Source organism: Anarhichas minor, unplaced genomic scaffold (genome assembly GCF_050575085.1).
Source record: "Anarhichas minor isolate MPS153535 unplaced genomic scaffold, ASM5057508v1 ptg000136l, whole genome shotgun sequence".
Lineage (NCBI taxonomy): Eukaryota > Metazoa > Chordata > Actinopteri > Perciformes > Anarhichadidae > Anarhichas > Anarhichas minor.
The window spans coordinates 8,834,613-8,855,812 of record NW_027466582.1 but is presented as its reverse complement, the minus strand read 5'-3'; the positions used below and the strand labels follow the sequence as shown (position 1 = coordinate 8,855,812).

The 21,200-nt window shown below is 44.2% G+C and overlaps 1 protein-coding gene across 2 annotated transcripts in view; it reads left to right on the top strand.

Annotated features, from left to right (window-relative positions):
- The first annotated feature begins 2,662 nt into the window (after positions 1 to 2,662).
- The window catches only part of foxo3b (forkhead box O3b), a 39,995-nt gene continuing 21,457 nt past the window's right edge, over positions 2,663 to 21,200 (top strand). The window contains exons 1-2 of one of the 2 annotated variants that reach the window (XM_076083544.1): positions 2,663 to 2,930; positions 3,275 to 3,996. In XM_076083544.1, the coding sequence (XP_075939659.1) occupies positions 3,439 to 3,996 (558 nt within the window). In that variant the 5' untranslated portion in view covers positions 2,663 to 2,930; positions 3,275 to 3,438. The remainder of the gene's footprint in view (positions 2,931 to 3,274; positions 3,997 to 21,200) is intronic. The other variant, XM_076083543.1, reaches the window with a different exon arrangement.

Here is a 21,200-nt window from a genome sequence, read left to right as displayed (position 1 = left end):
TGCACGGATGCATGAGCATGATGTCTATCATTAAAAAACGCTTGAGTCGGTAACAAGGCCCCAAGTCTATTCCACCATAACTCTCAATTAAAGGAAAATCAATCACGCTCTATGCTGAGCCCCCTAATCCAATCAGAGCATTTTGCTGTTTGGGGGAAACATCAGACACAAACAGAGATGGCCACCGCGCTTTATGATTGTCTTAGTTGGATGATTCAAGCTGGCTTAGAGGGGTGGTCGCTGTCTCCATCCTCTCTGGACCACAGTTTTATGCTGATGGAGGGAAAATGGGAAATGGTTCACCTTTTGTCTATTTCTCATTGTTGTTAAAAGGTCTGTTAAACATGAATAAAATTACATTTTGAGAGCAAGTTGACAATACTATCTATGTTACGTTGATCCAACCTGAAAGACCTTATAAAGTGTTGGGTTAAATGAGTCCCATGTACTGAAAAACAGTAATAATACAAATTGTCCAGGGTTGCATGTGTGTTTGCTTGCTGTACATGAATGTGTCCTTGTGCAACACTACATGGTGGCTCTCAAAGGGGCATTTAAGGTGGAGCTATCTTATCTTGGTGCAGAATAAAGTGGCCAAATGCCAGAGATACTGCAAGCAGGGTATCAAGGGTACACGTCTGACTTTGCTTTTCATGACGACACACGGCGGGAAAAATATTTACAACAGTCTACTATTTTAAATGTGCAGGTACAAATATAAAAATATCCCAACAGTCTGTAGGGTTCAGACAATGATGGTGTGCTCAATGGGATGCACTCAACAACCGAATGCTGGTGCTCTTGACGGAAAGGGGTTGAACCCAAAGTACTCCAGGCAGTCCCATGTACAGAGACAGGAGCAGTGTGATTTAAAGCCATTAATAGTTACATGGCTTGGTCATGAGACAATTAAAAAAAAACAGATTCAAACTGCAGGTTTGCTTATCGTGTGTTAAAAAGGAAACAAAAGAAATGCAATGCTTTACTGAATAATTAGCAATAACAAAATATCAAAAACACAAAGTTATCTTTAAATGTACTTAGAGTATCTCAGCCTGATACAGCTGGCTACATACTGAATTTCTGCACACACACACACACACACACACACTAACACACTCAGACATCATGACCTCCCGCTGTACATCCAGTGAACAGTTAACTCTATAGTTCTCTGCGGGAGCCAAACTGCTGCATCAGGTATTCTCTTTGATGTGAAGGGAACAAAAAACATCACACAATATGTGGTACATGCACTGACTATCTGCCTGTAATCCTGTACAGTACAGACTCCAGACTGCAGCCGTATATGAGCGTGTGTGTTCTGTACCAATCTGCTCGGTTGAATTTAAGTCAGTGAACACAATTAAACAATAATGTTCGACCTATTGAGAGGGCATGTCTGTCAGCTTTGGAAATGAGGACATAAGGAGCCCAAAACATACAATAACACTATACCCTAAATTAATACTATATATCATTGTGATGTCAAATAAATATTAAAAATATAAAAATATGCATTTAAGTATCATATACATATAATAAATCAATGCAGTAATTTAGAAGTGATATTTTGTTATGGTCAGCTGTGAGCGCGCATTCCAGCACAGATAGACGCAAGCACGCGCAGCTGGACGCGCACCTTGCATGCCAGGCAGCCCTCGAAACAAAGAAGACCTGGACCAGGCTGTTTTGATCCGCAGGACGAGGAGTGGGAGAGGGGGAGGGGCGGAGAGGGGTCCAGAGCATCACTTACAGGATGGAGAACCATCTAGGATTTCTTTCCTTATCTCTAGCTAATAAACGGGATGACGTCATCCTGAACTAGGTGGAATGAGGCTCCAGAAAGGGGGGCGTGGTCCGAGCGCCGTGACAGACATGATTGACAAACTGGTGCGCTAATTAAAGGCACAATCATCCATTACCAATGAAGCAACAAGAGGGTGATGTGAACAAAAAAATACACAGGTTAAAGATAAAAGCAGAGCACGTGATATTATCAAATCTTTAAATTGTTTTCATTTTAAAGCACCAACATGTCAGCAACATATAATAATACAATGCATATTTTTGTACATAGCAATATATGCTAAATGCAAATACAAATACAATGTGAAGTACAAATTCAGACCAAAAATCATCACAAGTGATATTATGAAATTGTCAGTAGCCTAGTTCAACGTGGGCTCTGCAACTGTTATGGACATGTTTTTATTATTTTCCAATTATTTATTGATTAATTGATAATGAGAGATATTCTTAGTAACAGCCTTCAGCAGCTTTAAGAAAGTAGAAACCTGTAACACACCTGCAGTGCCAGTTACACCAAGATGTGTCCCGCAAACTTAATTGACAACCTTTTTTCTTTTTCTGTGACAGTAAAACAAAAGAAATCTTCCTAAAATAAATGCATCACTCGACTTTAATGACTCTCCCTTAGGTCTTCTATTGTGTCTCTCTATCTGTCACCAACATGCCAAGACGTGTTCCCGGCCTCCACCTGCGCACAGAAAGCTCCGTCCTGTTGGACTGTAGTGTCTCTTTAAAAGGCGATCCCATGCGCAGGATCCAGGGGGCTGGCCCTTGATCGACTTGCATGCGCGTGTTTGTGTATGTACGTAAGTGTGTGTGCGTGTGTGTGTGTGTGTGTATGTGTGTGTAAGTGAGCGCGTGTGTGCGTGCGTGCAGCGCTGTGTGGAGAGCAAATCGAGATACAGTAGTAACCCGGAGTGAGGTGGCAGTCTTATTCCACATCGACACTGACTTGCCCTGCATACATTCAATCGGTCTCTATATCGCAGCGCGCACTTGAGGAGTGAAGGAGGAAAGAGTCAAGATGGCATCTGGAAGTGGCTGTGGACGATCCGGGATCTAGTCTCTTCGGGGTTTTTTTTTTTTTTGGTACCACACAGCACAAGTGACTGACCGTGGTAGGTATTCCATTTAAAAGTGTCGAGAGCGGATTTATTTCCCAGAGAGATGATGAGCTTTGAGCACTTTCTCCTCAGCCAGTGGGTGGACTCAGACCCTCGCACCAGGACGGGATTTTTGTAAAGAGCTCCTATTGATGAGCAAGTCGTGTTTTATAATGAAGACACGCTTAGGGAGACGAATTGGCTAAATTAAATCCCTTGTTTGTAGTTTATTGTTGCATCATTGACAGGAATAGAAAACATACGCACTTGCGCTGCTGTATTGTATCTGTTAGGCTGTGTTTAACTCGGCTCTTACCGAATGTGTTGGGTTCATTCTTCTGTCTGTATGTCTTCAACAGGCGTTAATAACTAAGTTGCTCGTGGCCCAGTTGGGACTTCGCTGCTGTGGAATAGCAACAAAGGACGGGAGCGCGCATTCATGGGACGCGACTTTGACAGCTCCTCATCTCTTGTCTTTTAACTTTATTACCTGGCAGCGGGGGCGAGATAGTGGTAGGAGATAATGGCCGAGGCTTCGCTCCCTGACCCACTCCCGGATTCGGACGTGGTCATCGACCCGGACTTCGAGCCCCAGAAGCGGCCCAGATCTTGCACCTGGCCGCTGCCACGACCAGACTCCAACACGGCGAAACCGGAGAGCAATGACACCGATATTATACCTGAGGAAGAGGATGATGAAGACGACAACGCCACCCCTGCCGCCATCGGTGTCAATGGCTCGGGTTTGGCGACAGATGACCAGAGTAGCAACAGCCCCGTGGCCGATGGAGCGCTCTCCTCCTCCGGCCAGGAGAGCGGAGGCTCCCCGCATTCTGCGCACTCCCCGACGGCCACCTCCGGCGCGCTGACCGCCAGCAGCTTGGCTGCCCAGCAGACCCCGAGGAAAGCATCATCTCGCCGTAACGCTTGGGGCAATCTCTCGTACGCCGACCTGATAACCAAAGCCATTGAGAGCGCGTCGGACAAGCGACTGACACTGTCTCAAATTTATGACTGGATGGTGAGATCCATTCCTTACTTCAAAGACAAAGGCGACAGCAACAGCTCTGCAGGATGGAAGGTAAGAGTCGCCACACTCACCCACGCAGCCCCCCTCCTTTCTCCATCAAAACAAAAACAAAAAGCATGTGGCTTGTAAACCCACTGACGTACACACACAGACAGACACATTCACGCGCACACATTTATCCCCGCGCAGTCGCGTTTTTACGAGCGTCTATTTGGAAAGTCTGGCTCTCATTGTACCTCTCATTATCATTCTAATGGAAATTACAGATCAGTCTGAAAACGTAGAGCAAATGAGGGAGGGGGGGGGGGGGGGCATTAGGGAGGCATTTAAGATCATTAATCTCTTAAAGCAGCGTCGGGTTTGGTGACCTACACATGATTATCTCATAAATTGACCAAAACGTGACATCTTGCACTTAATCCCAGACATTTAATAGACAAATAAGGCTGTGGAGTTGCGATTGCAATTGCATCGGATACATGTGCTTTGTCTTTTTTCATTGGCCGTTTCTGGTGAGTTGTGTGCATGATATTCCTCTGAGGTCAGTCACAGTCACATGGCTGGAATTAGAGCAAACAGAAACGTTGTAACCAGTTTGTCTGGAAACACAGTAGCCTATTTTGAGTGATGCAACACCGTTTAACACGGCTAAGAGAATGATACAATTACATAAGACAGTTTACTGAACAGCAGCTAATCCATTAATAGGACAAGGAACTGGATGTAAACAAAACGATTTAACATGCTGTGTGCAAAAGTGTGAATCCTGAAAAGACCTCTGCTAAAGGCATGACCCCGCCTGTAAAAATAAAAATAAATCCATGTGATACACTGTCTTTTTGAGGCTGTGAATACTGAGGTTATAGTCACATCATTTTTTTTGCTATTATATTTAGAGGCTAAATTTCCATCACGCTACTGTATCCACAGTGGGCCATTTGTTATGTAAACCTTGGCAGGGATCTATCTCTTGGGTCAGGTAGGCAGCTGCCAAGGTTGCTGATCCGGCCATGGGGGAATATCATAAGTACTGGGATGCTGTGAGTTTAGGTGAGCGGTAAAGGGAAAAGCTTTTCTTTTTCTTTTTTTTTCTTTTTTAAAGGCAGCTATGGGGCCGGAGAGGAAGGAGGTGCAGAAGGTCAGAGCGCAGAGATTAACACCCATCAGAGGCTAAAGGACTAGTTCCATAAGGCGTGGAGCCTATAGGCCATATTTTGTCAGGGCTTCTCAAGTTTTGCTCTGTGATATGCTTCAGTAAAGAGCAAAGAGGGAGGTGGTGTGTGTAGATTGGAAGTCAAGGCCGGGTTCACCGTCCCCATGCAGGTCTGTTACTCCTGGAATTTCGGGCATGAGGGCCAGGCTGTCAGTGGTTTAGTGTTACGCATGGTCTGTCAATAAATCTCTGCTGCAGCTCGCAGCCTGTGCCTTTTTTTTTTGTTTCCTTACAAGAGACTCTTCATTACAGACTAGTTGTTTGTTCTTCAGAGTTGTGGCAACACATGGTATCACAAATTAGTACAGTTTAGGCGAAGCATATCTACCGAGACTTTTCTTTAGGGTGACATGATCTCTGCAGCTCCAAACTGACAAGCCGGTCTCTCGGCATGAAGACCTGTGCCTATCAAAAGCTGCAGTTAGGTTTTGTTAAAAATAAAACATGAAAACAAAGACAGCCAGCGGAGCCAGGTGTTCAGAGGACTACCTCTGTGCGGGCACTTTTTCAGAGCCCCTTTGCTTTCCATTTCACTCTCAGAGACTCTTGGGTTTCACCTCCACACAGAGCCGGGTTTGAACACCTACCGTTTCATGCAGCCAGGGCACCTTTGTTGAGGAGATTTGCTGAGCAAATCCGAGTAATCCCCCTGGGTTTCTCTCCTAAATTCCCACTTACGTCATTCTTTTTCATATCTTTGTCGGTCAACCATTAGCACTTGTAAAAGTTGGTTAAGACAGCCAAGCACAACACTAGGACATATTTCATTACCTTAGATTGCCTTTAATCAAGAGAAGCCACTGCCCAAGCTTTAAATAACAATACAATGTTTGAGCATTTACTTGTTCTTAAATAATGAACAACTCAGTGTACACTATGTCAACTATGATTCAACCTTGATTTTAATTTCTTTAAATCTTATTTAGGGCTAGGTATTGATTCTCAGTGCTCTCAATTGGCATCAGGTGTCTATTCAGATTCATAATCAATTTCATTTATTCTTTGATGAGATAGTTCTAGGTATACAAAATGTTGCCCATTTTAGATAAATTCAATAAAATAACAAATGATACCCAGTTGCAGTCTTTTTCGTGATAGGTTCTTAATTATAGCAGCCATGATAATCAAAATCATTCTTGCATCCCTTTTAAGAGTTTGGCAGCTTAAGTGTTGGAGCAGTCAGCCTTTTTTAGTACCACACGTCGTACCAACACAGCCTGCGTTAGAGGGGTCGGACTGGTTCGGAGCTGCTGAAATGTGTGCTAAGAGAAGCTCTGGTATGGCGGAGGAGTGACGAGCTACAACTCAAAATAGCGCCTGTAAACACGCCTGTTAGTGTGTATGTGTGTGTGTCTTTCACCTGTGTGTCTTTGCATGATCGAAAGATTAGGTGCACTTGTGTGTATTTGTTTCCACAGGCAGGTGTATTTGTGGGCGTGTGTAAATATTTCTAGCAGCAGTGAGCCTTGTGCACTAGTGTTACTTAACCCTGCTGTAACTGGCGCCCTGTTCCCAGCAGCTGCATATCACAGGCCCAGACCGAGTTATGTCACAGTGACACTCCACATAAACACACACACGCACACACACACGCACGCACGCACGCACACACACACGTCTGATATTCTCATTTATATATGAGGTTTTAACGGCCACTCACATTCGCGGTACATACAGTTCTTTCTAACCGAGATAAAGTTGACGTTTAAAGTTTTTGAACCTGTTATACTTTTACCTTCCAGAGAGACATGCTCAGACATGTACGGTGCATTCGCCCGGTCATGTTCAGGCTCATCACCAGGGTTCATGACATTGAGCCTCAGCTGCGGGTCTAAATTTATGCAGGTGTCTGAAATGAGTTTAACTCATTAGAACTCATTCATGAGATTATTTTAATCTTTAAGACCCCTCGGGTTGCAACCATAGACTGTATAAGAAGTGGACGAAGTCATCATGACGTCACCCGTTGGTTTGTGGACTTTGTCGTTTTGAAGCCACGAATTCGACGAAGACAACGTATACGGCTCTGGTAGCGGCAGCGACCTCTAAATGGGACCATCATTCACTAAATGAACATCATGCTGTATTGAAAAACACTTAAAACTAGTGATTGAGACCATAAACTCATGTTTACAATGTTTACTGAGGGGAAAAAAGTCTCATAGACTTCTATACAATCAGACTTCTTTTTGCAACCAGATGAGGCGCCCCCTGCTCGACAGTGGAGAGAAGGAAAGTTTTAAGACACTTCCACATTCGCTTCACTTATCAGAACCAGAGGTTGCCGCCTGGTTGCAACGAGTCACGACTGTCAACATGACGTTGTTGTTTAACATGTACATTAGTCATTACGTGCTATGTTGTTTAACTGCTGGCTATTTGCAGGTACTTCCCACGCAGCACAATTCACGAACAAGTGACTCATGACCGCAAGTGTTGACCACACCTTGTCTCATTTGATCTGTCACTTTACAAAGAGACCAGATAGCAAAGGTTCATCCACGGCACAACCATCACACACACACAGATACATACACAGTGGGCTGCTGCTTTGATCTCCACACTTTCCCCCCATCTGACATTGTCTGGAGGCGTATGTAAAACAGGCCCCTTAAGCCCGCCGGGCATGTTGATTATCATTTTGACGGCCTAGCATGCTGAACGTGTTTCTTCTTAGGGCTGACATTATTTATTGTTCCTATCAGAGCAGGACGGGGGTTGACAAAAGAAGGGGCTGCCAAAAAATAAAAAGCATTCATCCTTTCATTGGCTGTCCCTCAATGGGTGAGCTTCTTGTGTGATAAGATCTCAGTGTCAGCCACGAGTCTTCCTGCAAGACATGGCTACTAGTGGCTAGAATTCAAACCTTTTCTCATTAACTGAGGGCTACATGAGATACCTGACTAATAAGGAAATGATTATAATACTGAAGAAAATACTAAAATGAGATATGCTGGGGAAATAGGAACTGTTTTTGTGAGTGTGTGTGTGTGTGTGTGTGTGTGTGTGTGTGTGTGTGTGTGTGTGTGTGTGTGTGTGTGTGTGCACTCAGGTACTCAGAACGCAATCAGGAGGTCCCTCAGATAAAGCTTGCACTCTGTCAAACTGGAGGAACTGAAGCAAAAAAGGCAATAAAGGGGGGGGGGGGGGGGTTGAAGACAGTAGAAGCAGGAGAAGGGAGGGGGAGCTGAGGGGTAAATTAGCAAGCTTTGCTCTAAATTGGTGTATTACAACTGCCCTCTGGCTGTGATTCCCAAAGGAGGGGTCTGTGGTTGTGTGAGGCTAAAGGGCCGATGGGTTATGGGAACACACCAGCTCCAGACACCCCTCCAAGTCTGAATAGTGTCACCCTGAGCAGTCAACCTCTGTGTGGAGGAAAACCCCCAGGCTCTGTTCTAGTTCCATTTCCAATCAATGAACACGTTTTTTTTTTTTTCTCCAGATGCCCGAGGAGCTTCATCAAGATTTTACATCTGAAAATTACCCCATTTGGCCGAAAGTGTGCCGACGCCTGAGCATCACACCCATACAGAATGTCTTGAGCATTTCATCCCAAAACAACTTTCATTAATATTCAGCGGCCACAGCCTCCATTCTTCTTTGGAAAGCCTTATTCACAAGATTTTGAAAACCTGCCAGCAGCGATTTGCGCCCATTCAGCGCATTAGTGAGCATTCGATCAATACCACTCTCATGTCTGTATGGTAAATATGAAGCTCCTGCTAGCCGCCAGTTAGCTTAGCTTAGCACAAAGACTGGGAACAGGGGGAAACAGCAAGCCCTGCTCTCGCCTAAGGTGAAAACATCTGCCTGCCAGCACCTCTAAAGCACTTTAATAAACACACCATATCTCATTTGTTTAATCTGCACAATAACAGAAGAGTATAACAACAACATACTTTTTGTCATAGTTTATGTCAGCATGTATGCTCCTCTCTCTTTTTGGCACTATCTTACTGTCTGCCCTGCTGTTTGCATGTGAAAGTGGACACATGATTTGTCAAATCTTCTGTCATAAATATGTTGAAACTTGCAGACAAATAGTAACAGCTTTTCCCAGTATTTTCTGTGTCCTCACCAACCCAACCATGTCACACTCCGCACTCTGTTCCCCTGAAAGACACTTCTCAATTATTCAATGTGCTCGGGATGAATTCAGATCACTGTATTAATTTTTAAAAGCTTGTTCTTGGCTAAGGGCTAACCCTCTTTCAGTCTCTCTTTCATCGCTCTAACTCCTCTTTTTCACTACACTCTCTTCCCCCCCCCCCCCCCCCCCTCTCTCTCTCTCTCTCTCTCTCTCTCTCTCTCTCTCTCTCTCTCTCTCACACCATCCCTCATTATTTTTCCTGCCAGCTCCCTCGTTTGTCTGCATGTAAAACACTGTGGTGAGCAAAAACAAGCCATCCCCCTGTAGCTTACTCCTCTGAAGCCCAACTCTTGAAATCAGTTGTGGGCTCTAATGAATGGAGATAAATCTCGGGCCTCTGCTCTTGTTACACTCCATACTCCCTTGATTCCTTGTCTTTTTGTGGCCATCATGGTAACACTGAAGCATTGGCCACACTGTTGTTGTCGCTGTGAAAATATGCAGATTGTAAAAGAAATGAATAGTCTTCGATGTGGCCCTGCTGGGCTGATCTGTTTGCAGAAATCCCAGAGTTTAATGCAGATTTTAGAAATTACTTAGAATTGCTACACATGATGAAGATTGATACCACTCTCATGTCTGTACGGACAATATGAAGCTACAGCTGGGAGACAGTTAGCTTAGCTTAGCATAAAGACTGAAAACGACTCTATTCAAAGGTAAGTGTCCTCGTAAAACCACAACATGTCAATTTTGTTACGTTTGGACAGAGTTAAGCTGTTTCCAGTCCATATGCTAAGCTAATCTAACCAGCTACTGTTAACAAACCCTTTTTCTTCAGTTGTGTGTTTAATGGCAGCCCTAGAAAGGGTTCATTTTATTAGAAACAGTGCTTCCAATCAAAGCCTGTGTTAGTAAGCAAATACGAATTTGTAATATTCATATTCATTGTTTATTTGTGATAGTGAGCCGGACATGTTATGCAGACGCTGTCATTTTCCGCAGCCCGCATGACAAAAAATCATAGGTGGAAATGTCCTCGAAAATTAACTTAAACTTGTTTATTATAGTATAAAACTAGAGCAGAACTTTCAAGTTTCAGTATCAAACCAGAGTCTGTTGAATCACCAACATTTCTTATGCCGTTATCAAAGCAGCCTCTCACTACAAAACAATTGTTCAGTAGTTTATACAACATCCGATTACACTGATCTGTTGGAGCCAGATAACCGCAGCAAAGCGCACAACTGAAGTTACAAGAATTCATCAAGAACGGGCGAATAGAAAAACTGGTAGGTAGAAATGCACTGAATTCCCTAGAAACACCAAACAAAAAAGGGATATACAGGAAGTAGAGATTTATTTCTAACATCTAGGACAAACACACAACATACCAGCTCAGTATTGCAGAGCAGAGGACTACTGTGGTTTGTCCTGTGGTTAGAAACTAGTCTTTAATAACTGCAGCACCAGGGCTAATCCTCCCAGCTCCAAGCTTTCTTTTCTGTAGTTGACCCTGACCTTTGAACTCTCTGGAGAAAAGTCAATCAAAGAACAATTTTCTCCGGCAGGATCAATAAATTAAAAAGGGGCAGAAAAGTTTTCGTGATGTCAGAGAGAATACCAGTTTGACTGGAAAAGCGTGCTGTGGACATACTGTCTGTCTGCCACTGGAAGGATAAATATAACATCGAGGAAACGTGCAATTACGCCGGTCTTAGCCCAGTTTGCTCTGTCTAAATAAGATATATTCGTAAATGCACAAATGCAAGACAAAAGTGCTCACAGGAATAAAATCATTTTGCACATAGTGTTCGCAGTGTATGTTTTTGAGGTATCAGTGTATTTTTGTCTGAGGTATGTATCAATCATCCTGCATAAACAGCACCAGTGTTTATTAAACAAGCACATGCTTAAGGAGATATTTCAGCAAAAGTGAATTTTCTGAGCATTTCATTGACGCATCAACACAACTGAATGTATGTTATTTTATGAGTTATAAGCAGCTGTAACTGTGACGGGACTAAAGAGTTTCTTCTATAGTATGTTGTACATCTGTGCCCTGAGCTCCACCGACTTTCTATACGGTTACTGTGCAGATCTTAATAGAATAGTATGACATTTTAGTAAACACGCTTATTTCCTTTCCTACCAAGATTCAGATGAAAAGATAGATGCCACTCTTTCCAAAGATAACAAAATCCACTTACCAACATCGCCCAGCAAACAGAGACTCTGCAACACTTTGATAATTGTTTTACCTTTTTTCCCAAAAGAACAAATACTTGAATACAATGAAGGAAATATCTTTGTTTATATATTAATCAGGAAATAAGCTGCAGAGCACAGGAAGTCTCACTTGGTAGAAAAGGAGAGTCTTCAGGAGTCGACAATAGAGATAATGACTATCAATAACTGCCGTCCTCTCAACTAAAAATGTGTAAGTGTACATACGGCTATACATGCATAGAGGAATGCATACTTGTGTCAACAGGCCTGGGGGGGTTGTTGCATGCATGTCTCCATAGAAACTGATAACTTGTCAAGCAGGTGGGGGGACAACTCGCAGTTTGTGTGACAGCTGATAACAGAGTAACCCACTGAACACATCTCCCCTCCCCCTTTGCTTACACACACACACACACACACACACACACACACACTTTAAGCACACACATACAGTCAGACTGCACATACCTCCCATTCTGGCCTTGCGTCTCAGTTTCTCCGATAACCACATTGCTAAAGTGGGCCCCTTGCCTCTCGGCCTCCTCCTCCTCAGTAATCGACTCCCTCCACCACCACACACCATAATACCATGCGCACAGCCTCAGTCATATCTTCATAAGTTATTAATAGTGTGTATATTTTTTTGAGGCGGGAGTTATTCAATGAAGATAAGTTATTATGTATTTTGGGGGATGAAGAGGCAGGTGAAGACCTGAGCGTCTCCCTCTCTGTCTTCCGTCATCATCCGAACTCTGTCAACAGTCATCAGCGTATGGCTGATTTGAAGAGATCATCTCTGAATTTGGCTCACCAAAGCAACGCTGGGCTTTTAAACTTTAATTTGTTTTCTGCAGAGCCTGTCTCTTTCCATTACACCACTCCACCTATCTGGCATCACTGAGTCTGCAAAGGACGGGCTGAGCTACTGTTCCTGATTAACATTTAATTGACTACAATAAAGCTTTCTGTGTCAGAGGAGGGAGGCAGAAGAAGAGAGGTGGGGAATGGGGGTTGGTAGTGAGAGTGATGTGCTACTCACATATGGAGGTAAAAACCCTCTCACAAGTCTTTTCTGTAACCTACATGCAAATCATGATGGCTTTTTATTCATTTTTGCTATTATTGGCTAGTTAAAAGTAGAGAGAAAGACATGAAACATGGGGTGAGAGAGGGTTAGCATTTAGCTGCTAGGTCGTCAGGACAGTGCCGAATTGATAATAGCTTGCTTCTCTAAACGCCTAATGTCAGGTCGGTCTTTCCCAGGAAAACTCCTGTACCACACAGGAAGTGGTGCGATTTATGTTTCTACAAAGCACAAAGAACTCGGTAGTGAGAGTGAGAGGTGATGAAGATTGACGTAATACTCAACACGCTGCTTGATTGACAGGTGATTTCTGGGAAATGCAGTTAAAATACCCGACTGCTACGTCATCATCACCAAAATAGATAAATTCAGAATTTAGGGCTGTAGTTTACGATTATTTTCATCATCGCTTAATCGCTCAACAGTTCAATAAAATGGCAGAAAATAGTAAACAATGTCAGTTTCCATCAGTCCAAGGCGACATCTTCAGATGTCTTGTTTTGTCTGACCAATAGTCCAAAACCCAAAAAAGTTTAGTTTACAAGCAGAGACGAGCAGCACATCCTCACATTTGACAATCTGGAATCAACAAATGTCTAAAAAAACGACTCAACACATTGCTTTTTTTGCCCAAACAACAACTCTAAACCTAAAGATATAACTATTCCTATCACATAAGACAAATACATTTAGAAGCTAGAACCATTGAATTACACGACTCATTCATCAAAGTTCTTGCAGCATTTTCTGAGAAATCAACAAGTGTTCCTAGAGTCTAACCTGATTCCCATAGTGTAGTCTGTTGTGTTTCTAACATTTTGCACAGCCAGTGTGCAGTTTCACACACTCTTTAGGCTCCAGAGTTACTGGTGGAAGCTCTCCAACCACAGAGACGGCACTCCCAGATTTGATAAGCAAAGATTGAGAGTGCCATCAAGCAGCCAGCCTGCCGGCCACCTGTTCAACCCACAGGCTTTCTATCTGGACACACAGGATTCTCTTGTCTCTGTGAAATCCTACAGGTCAGAGTCATACATGCAAAGCGTGTCAGTTTTCTGGTATGAATTACACAGCTCGAGATGTGTTGCTGTACATATGCTGGGCTCCAATGTTCCACATCCTCCACGCACCATTAAAACATAGGAATGATGTTTTCAGTTCTTTCTGAGCATCTGATAATTGTTCCCATAATTTCCTTGTGGCGATTTGTCTGAACAAAGTGTGTGTGTGTGTGTGTGTGTGTGTGTGTGTGTGTGTGTGTGTGTGTGTGTGTGTGTGTGTGTGTGTGTGTGTGTGTGTGTGTGTGTGTGTGTGTGTGTGTGTGTGTGTTAGCCTTTCAAGGCCTACTCAGATGTTTGCATGTAGCTGGCAATTTGTAGTCCATTGTGTTAGTCTGCCTCAAGGTCCCACACACAGCAGCCTCTTAGCACTAATCCTGCTCTTCATGAAGTCACTATACTATGGCGCTGGACTTCAGAGGTTACGTGCGAGAGTGTGTGTATATGTGTGTGTGTGTGTGTGTGTGTGTGTGTGTGTGTGGAGGCGGGTTACTGTGGGAAGAAGGCAAGCCATTGTTAAGCCTGCGTTAGCCACTGAACACCGAAACAGAAAGACGAGGCTGATTGCAGCAGCTGAAGTTACAAAGAGCGCGTGTGTGTGTTTGTCTGTGTTTATGTATGCGAAAAATCGTTTTTGTTTGTGTAGTTAATTTTTACAACATGTGATGTGTGTGATTTTACAACATAAAATGTGAAAATGTCACTGCAGGAGAGGTACAGGGAAAACACGCAAGGGATAGAATTTCAATTTGACAATTTTCCTTTCTCACGTCGCTCTTTAAAAGCTGGAACCCATCTGCTCTGGGACACCGAGAGGCTGAGATATCGTATCCACTCATTATCTCTCATCGTTTGGTTCGGCCATGCCACACACTTTTCATTAATTAAACATTTCACATGTTCTGTAAAATATCTCAACATCTACCTGATAGATCGGTACATTTTTTTTTACTGACTTTCATGGTTCCCAGACGATGGACCCTAATGATTTTGGTGGTACATTGTGGAACTTCTCGACGACTATTGGATGGATTGCCATGAAATTCGGTACACACGTTCATGCTCCCCACAGGATGAATTATAATAATTTTGGTGATACATGAATATCAGATAGATCTAGAACCAGGTCAACATTTCAGTGTCTATATGCAAAGACGTAGCCTCTATGTCTTGTAGAACTAGCGATGCCTTGAGACTTCCCTCAAGTTCAAGTAGATGCCTCATGTATATGTATTCCAGCTTTTGACCTTCTGATTACAAAGTAGATACCAGATGTTAGCCACCTCTTTTAACAGATTCGGTTCTTGACCTATGAGAGGATGAGGTAATAAATTACCTTCTGTGTATCTGTGCAAGAACTTCCACTTTTTCTGTCTCTTGTCATCTTGGGAGGAAAGAACTAGGCCAAGTCACAACCCAGATTAGGAGGTCACTGTGGCTCTGAGGAGCTGGGCCTCCTTCCTTTTCATTACTCCCCTCCTCTCGTCTTATCTGTTATTTTTTATGACGCCTAGGTAAACCTTTGTGTTTGCACACCTGGGTTTTATATGAGGGAGTGGGGGAGGGTGGGGGGTTGATAAGGATCAGCAGATATGCCTGCAGAGCACAGCAGCAGCAGCAGATCTGGGTGGATCTAATTAGCATGCACCTATGTGTTTGCTGACGGTGCACAAACGGACTTGACCTTTAGTTTGTTTTATTGGGGGAAAAAAGAACTTGACACTGAGGAGCTGACAGAAGAATCTTGTAAATGAACCTGAGGTTAAGACCTTGGAGTTAGTAAAAATCTGACCCCGGGGTCGTGGGCAGGGGCATATCTACCTTCAGCTGACGAAGGGAAAGGTCAGAACTTGAATGCTGGCCGGAGAGAGCGGTTTCTTTAGGACCTCTCCCCCACGAACCTACAGTCCCAGTTTGACTTCAAGCAGTCGGAGAGCTGAAAGCAATGAACCTCTTTCAGCTTCTCCCATCTATTCTGCTCTGTAGAAATTCAACATGAGAGTGTCGCATCGAATGTCCAGGTCTAAAACATAGTTGGTACTCTCAGGATATACGAAGGTCTACCAGGTCAAATCCTTGGACTAGGTGGGCATATGAGAAAAAAAACTGCGACTGGGGAAATATCCTTGAGCAAGGCACTGAACTATGTTTTTTGAGAGCTTAGTTAAGTCAGGAGCTATTACACTATATTTGCCCCTTAAAACATATGTCTGTGATTTTAGGCTGCATTAATCAACTTGACTTCACTCGGATGAACCAGTGGCCAACAGCTTCCTACATGCTGACTGAGACAGCTGAATATGATCTCTTTTTGGTCAATAACATTGAAAGGAAAATGCTGTATGAATAGTTAGAGCACTCTGTGGAAACCATGAGTGAATGCATGTTGTAGCAGACTTCTCTCTTTGCTTATCTTTGTTCTTCTGTCCGTCTCCGCCTCTCACCACGTGCCAATGCCTTTTTTTCATCTGATGCGGGTAGCTGGGCAGAGAGAATGCCCTGCAGTGAGTGTGTGTTTGTACGTGTGCGTGTGTGCGTGTGTGTGTGTGTCTGGGACTGTGCGTTTCACTGCTTATGGGGGCATGAAATCGGTCCAAAGCCCCAAGGCACATTGAGCACCGCTCTGCCCAGACACAGAGCCTTCCTCTCTGCTTTACACACTCTCCCTCAGCCCTTCCTACGTCTTCACCCTGGTGGTGTGTTTGTAGGCATTACGGGTGAATGCATGTGTGATTCCTCTCAACTTGTAGCTCATCCCTCTGTTCCCACGGCGACCTTCATCCCAACCAGCGAGCCATCTGTCTATCAATCACTTAGTCCCTCTGTGCTGTTGAGGAGAGTAACCAATACCCAGAGACACTGACCCGTAGACCAGAATGCTCTCAAAATGGCTCCACGGCAAGGAATGCCGAATACACACATGTGCATTTGGAGGGAAGCAAGCATGAATTATTATTCATAATAACATGCGTATATAAAAGTGGAGTAACACACAGTCAAGCACCTAGCCAGGGAGATATTCACGAGTGCAAGTTTGTAATTTCCATGCTCTGCTCCAGGGATTTGAATTTAGGGGGGGGCTTTGTGTTTATTATGAATATATAGGCATGTGTGTATGTGTAGTACTATACACAGAGGGGGCAGGGCTAATGCAGGGGAAAGCCCTGGCCTCAGCTGTTGTTGTACATTTACCCCCCCCCCCCCCCCCCCTGATATCCTCCCTTTCCCTGCACAGTAAACTTTCTCTCCTACTTCCCATTCTGGAGGAGGCCTTCAGGTCACCGTGACGTGTAAGGACTTAAAGCAACAGAGTTGAGAAAAAGAAAGCGGGCCTCTCGCCTTCTCCTCGTCTTTGTCTATCTCCCTCCATTTCGTCTGTCATTCCCTCAGCATATTGGTGGTGGGGGATGGGTATGTACAGTGCTGGAGCTCATGTGATCTGGCTGGAGAGTCAAGCGAGCAGTCCCACCCTGGTCCACTTACTATCTATGTAAAAGCCACGACACATACTAATGGAGACTGTAACCGAGGATAATTACAGGGATAAAGGAAATCTCCTGAAAGTCCTACACAGTTTTAAGCCAACATGTCGATGATACACCTTACATCTAGATTATAGAAGGCAGCTCAGTGGAACAGAATGCATAGCAGACAGAAAAAGTTATGCATCTTGAGCGACGGTCACCTTCTCTCAACTCTTTTTGCTTCATCACCAGCAATAACACAGTGCTATCTACACCTACAGGCAAAAGAGACCAGTTCAGACACACTCTTTTTTTCATTGCCCAAGTGCATTATGGGAAATGTAGGGAAAAACTAACTCCAACAGATGTAGAAATATCTGCAATAGGTTGATATCGATCATTATATCGGCCTGGTCGATTTATTGGAGTGCATTGTCAGCAGCTGACCCACAGATATGCACAGTCGCTGCCTGGCGCGTATGTTATACATGACACTTACTAAATCACACACTGGGGCAAGAATATGCCGCCATTGTTTAGTTCCGTGTTAAAAAGTAAAGCCGGCGTAACAGCGTCTCTTGTTTATAGCAGTAATGCAGAATCCCTGTGTAAAAACGGGCTTATAAGATGCTCCAGTATGGTCCCGCCCCCTTGTATCATGGTGAGGCTGCTCTGTAATGGTGCAGTGTTGAAACTGGAGGGTCACACCAGCCCTCACACTGTCACTACACAGTCTAATTATCCTGGACACCTCGCTCTGGAGAGACCTTAAAGTGCTGCTAGTCTTTTTTTTCTTCTTGTTTCAAGTAGCCGGGTCAATATTGGTCAGGAATCCATTTTCATATGAGCACTTCACTCAAATTATTCATGAAGACCCATCGCCCCTGATAGGCTCAGCTGAAAAGAGGAAGACGAAGGGGGGGGGACGCCATGTATGGACCACCAGTGTGAGCCAGACCTGCGCTGACCACTGTATCCTCAGGGATGGATTATCGCTGTGCAGTGACATCACTGTGTGGTTGAAAGGCTTTTAGTCTGATTAATGTACAGTGTGTGTGTGTGTGTGTGTGTGTGTGTGTGTGTGTGTGTGTGTGTGTGTGTGTGTGTGTGTGTGTGTGTGTGTGCATCAGGATGTGTGGACCAGATACAAATCTGGAGTGTGAGTGTTTTTGAATGTGAATATATGTAAGCGCCAATCTATGGTTCGGCTTAGTGCATGCATGTCTGCATGTTTAGATGATTTGAATCCCATCTTGTCCCTGGGCATCATATTATACCTTTTTGTCTTCCCTCTACTTCTCATAATCCATCATTTCCAGAGAGTTGGCTCTTTTGTTGGGGCTGTATAAGCCTCCATCTCTTTAAATATGGGTTAGTGTGCCTCACGCTGCTTCTCTGCACCTCCCCGCTGCCCCCTCTTTTTCCTTCAGTTTGGCTTTCTTGGCTGTTTTATTGTCTCGCTTTTGAGACTCTTTTTCCATCCGGAGTTTGTTGCCACCACAGCAAATCGAGGACACGTAGAACAGAGAAGAATGTAAATTCCTTATCTATGTTGGACTTAAAATCGCTTATGTAAGGTTTTCTCTTAGAGCCTGCAGTCAATTGGCTGAATTTTCCATTTCGCTTGGTGCCAGGGATGCCCTCATCCTCTCTGTGGTGGCATCATGCTGTCAACGGTGTTTGTTTGTAAGTGTTTGTGTACAAGTGGTGTGCGTGTGTAGAAAGTGCATGATGTGTGTATTTTGTTGTGTGTGTGTTTGTGGGCAAGAGTTATTTCTGTATCTTTGTCTTCAGGCTGTGTTTAGATGAGCTCAGTGTTACTTTTGTTCGTCTCAGTCGTAGACATCTGCAGTAAATCATGTACACTTTTATTGATTGTTTTATTTGGCACAAAGTCCACCTACATGTGTGACTTTTTTGTGCAAGAGTAACAACAAAGTACAAATAAAACAAAATGAAATGCAATAACCACTCCCATCTTTATCATGGGATTAAGACGGGTACTGAATGAAATCTAAGGCTGTCCTCGGCCAAAAAGAATCTGAGTTGACTAACACTCAAACGATTTTGTCGACTAATCGATTAGGTGATTTAACGGACAGATCTGTAAACGTTTCTCCACAAAGAAAAAGCATCGACGAAGAGATGGAAACCAAAAAGCCACAAAAGGTAGACTTTCGAGGAATTCGAGCATTTCTAAAGTTTAATTACACGTTTTGACTGACTTGCATACAAGTCAAGGGGGGGGGGGGGGGGGGTCATGAAAGCAAGTTCAAACTCAAGAAAAAACATGATGACGATCATGACCTTGAGTCATGAGGTGTTTGGGAAGCGGCAGCAATAAATTCTGCCGCTTTAGATATTTTTGAGTGTCTCTTAATGAGGTGAAGGGGTTGTTTTAGAGAGCAGACTTCTCCGGCTCAGAAAAGGCTAGCCTGGTCCTCGGGCTGGGAAAGGAGCAAGGACAAATATGGGGCACTAATCCACTCTTTAACATTAGCCAGTATTAGCCTTCATCTGTCTACCGCCATAAGACACTGACGCTGAGCGCAAACAAGGAAGGAAACAACGTGTATTGTTGTCTGTCTGAGCCACATTCTGCCTCCAAACTTTGCCTTTCTATTTTGTGTCTCTCAGCCTCCCAAACTCCCTTCGGTCTCTTTCTTTCGCTCGTTTTCTGTGATTCTCATCTGTCAAGCTCACCCTTTCTGTCTACGTCTCTCTCATTCTCTCTGCCCCTGTATGATTACTGAAAACTGTATGGAGACAGTGCAAGAGCTCCGCGAGATGCCATTGGCTGGCTGGCACTCCACCCCCACTCGTGATTGGCCGCAGGCCTCAACGTAAGATTCAATCAGCTGGGTGGAAGTGTATGTAGGTCAGTGTGTAGCGATGTGAGCCTTCTCTCTCTGTTCCCCTCCTCCACCACCTCAGCCGGCTGTTGTGTTAATTGGCCATGTTCCAAGTTTCAAACCCAGAGAGACTTGAGGCAACAGAGGAAAGGGGGAATAAAGCAGGGAGGTTAAAAGAGGAAGGGAAGTTGAAGAGGCGAGGGGGAGGAGAAAGAAGAGGGCAGAGGAGCGTAGGTGGGGGAAGGGAGCGATTTAACATGGGCTGCCCTGTTGCACTCAACAGTGCAATAGTACAGTGTGCGTCAGTCAAACACACACACACACACACACACACACACACACACTATCCAAACAGACAACTCCTGGCGAATATAGCAGCGCAGGGTATTTATTTTCTCTCTGTTTGAATGTGCAAAGAGATGTGGTGGAGAGGGAAAGGGAGGATAGAGTATTATGAATAAAAGGCGGCATGAACGACAAAAAAGGTTTCTGTTGTTGGTTTTCTACCATTTCAAACTCTTCACGCTACCTAGTTTAGCCCGTGAGTTTCCCCGCTGCTGGCTCCTCACCCAGACGCTGATCCCGCGGTGTCCTCACAGACTTGTAGACCCCAAACGGCATAGATAGAGGATGGTTTGAGTATCTAACTTGCTAGGTTGTGACTTTGTGGACACTAAACCCATTGATACACACGGCCGTCCTGCCAGAGCTATCCCACACGCCCTATTCCAGCTTTTAAAGTGAGTGTGCCGCCCAAGGAGAAGCTTGCTCGGCACCGCTGTACTCTGCTACGCCAGTGAATAATTCACGCTAACCCAAATTCTTCTACAGTGCTTACTCTACCCCTAAGTGCTCCCACACAGACACAGAAACACACACAGACTCGAGCACCCCCTGTAAGTGGTGCTCCCAAGGCGTTGCCCATAGTAGTCTAACCCAGACAAGCAGACTGTGAAAAGCAGACAAAATAAAGTCTTGTACACTTCACTTTACTACTCCCTCTGCAGCAGTGTCTGTCTGCATACTTCACATTAAAAGCACCCTACAGCAGTTTGTGTTCTCTGCAGCCCTCCCTTTCTATGTCTGTCCGTCTCCCTGTCTACATATCTCGCCCTTTACACCCTCCTGTATTTTATTTTTTTTTAATAGGAACCCGTCATTACGTACTCATTGCATTTTAGAGGTAGCCCTGCCCGCATGAGGTGAAGTACATTCCTGCCTGTCTGGCTTTCTCGATTTCCTTTTTTAAATATCTTTTGTCTGCC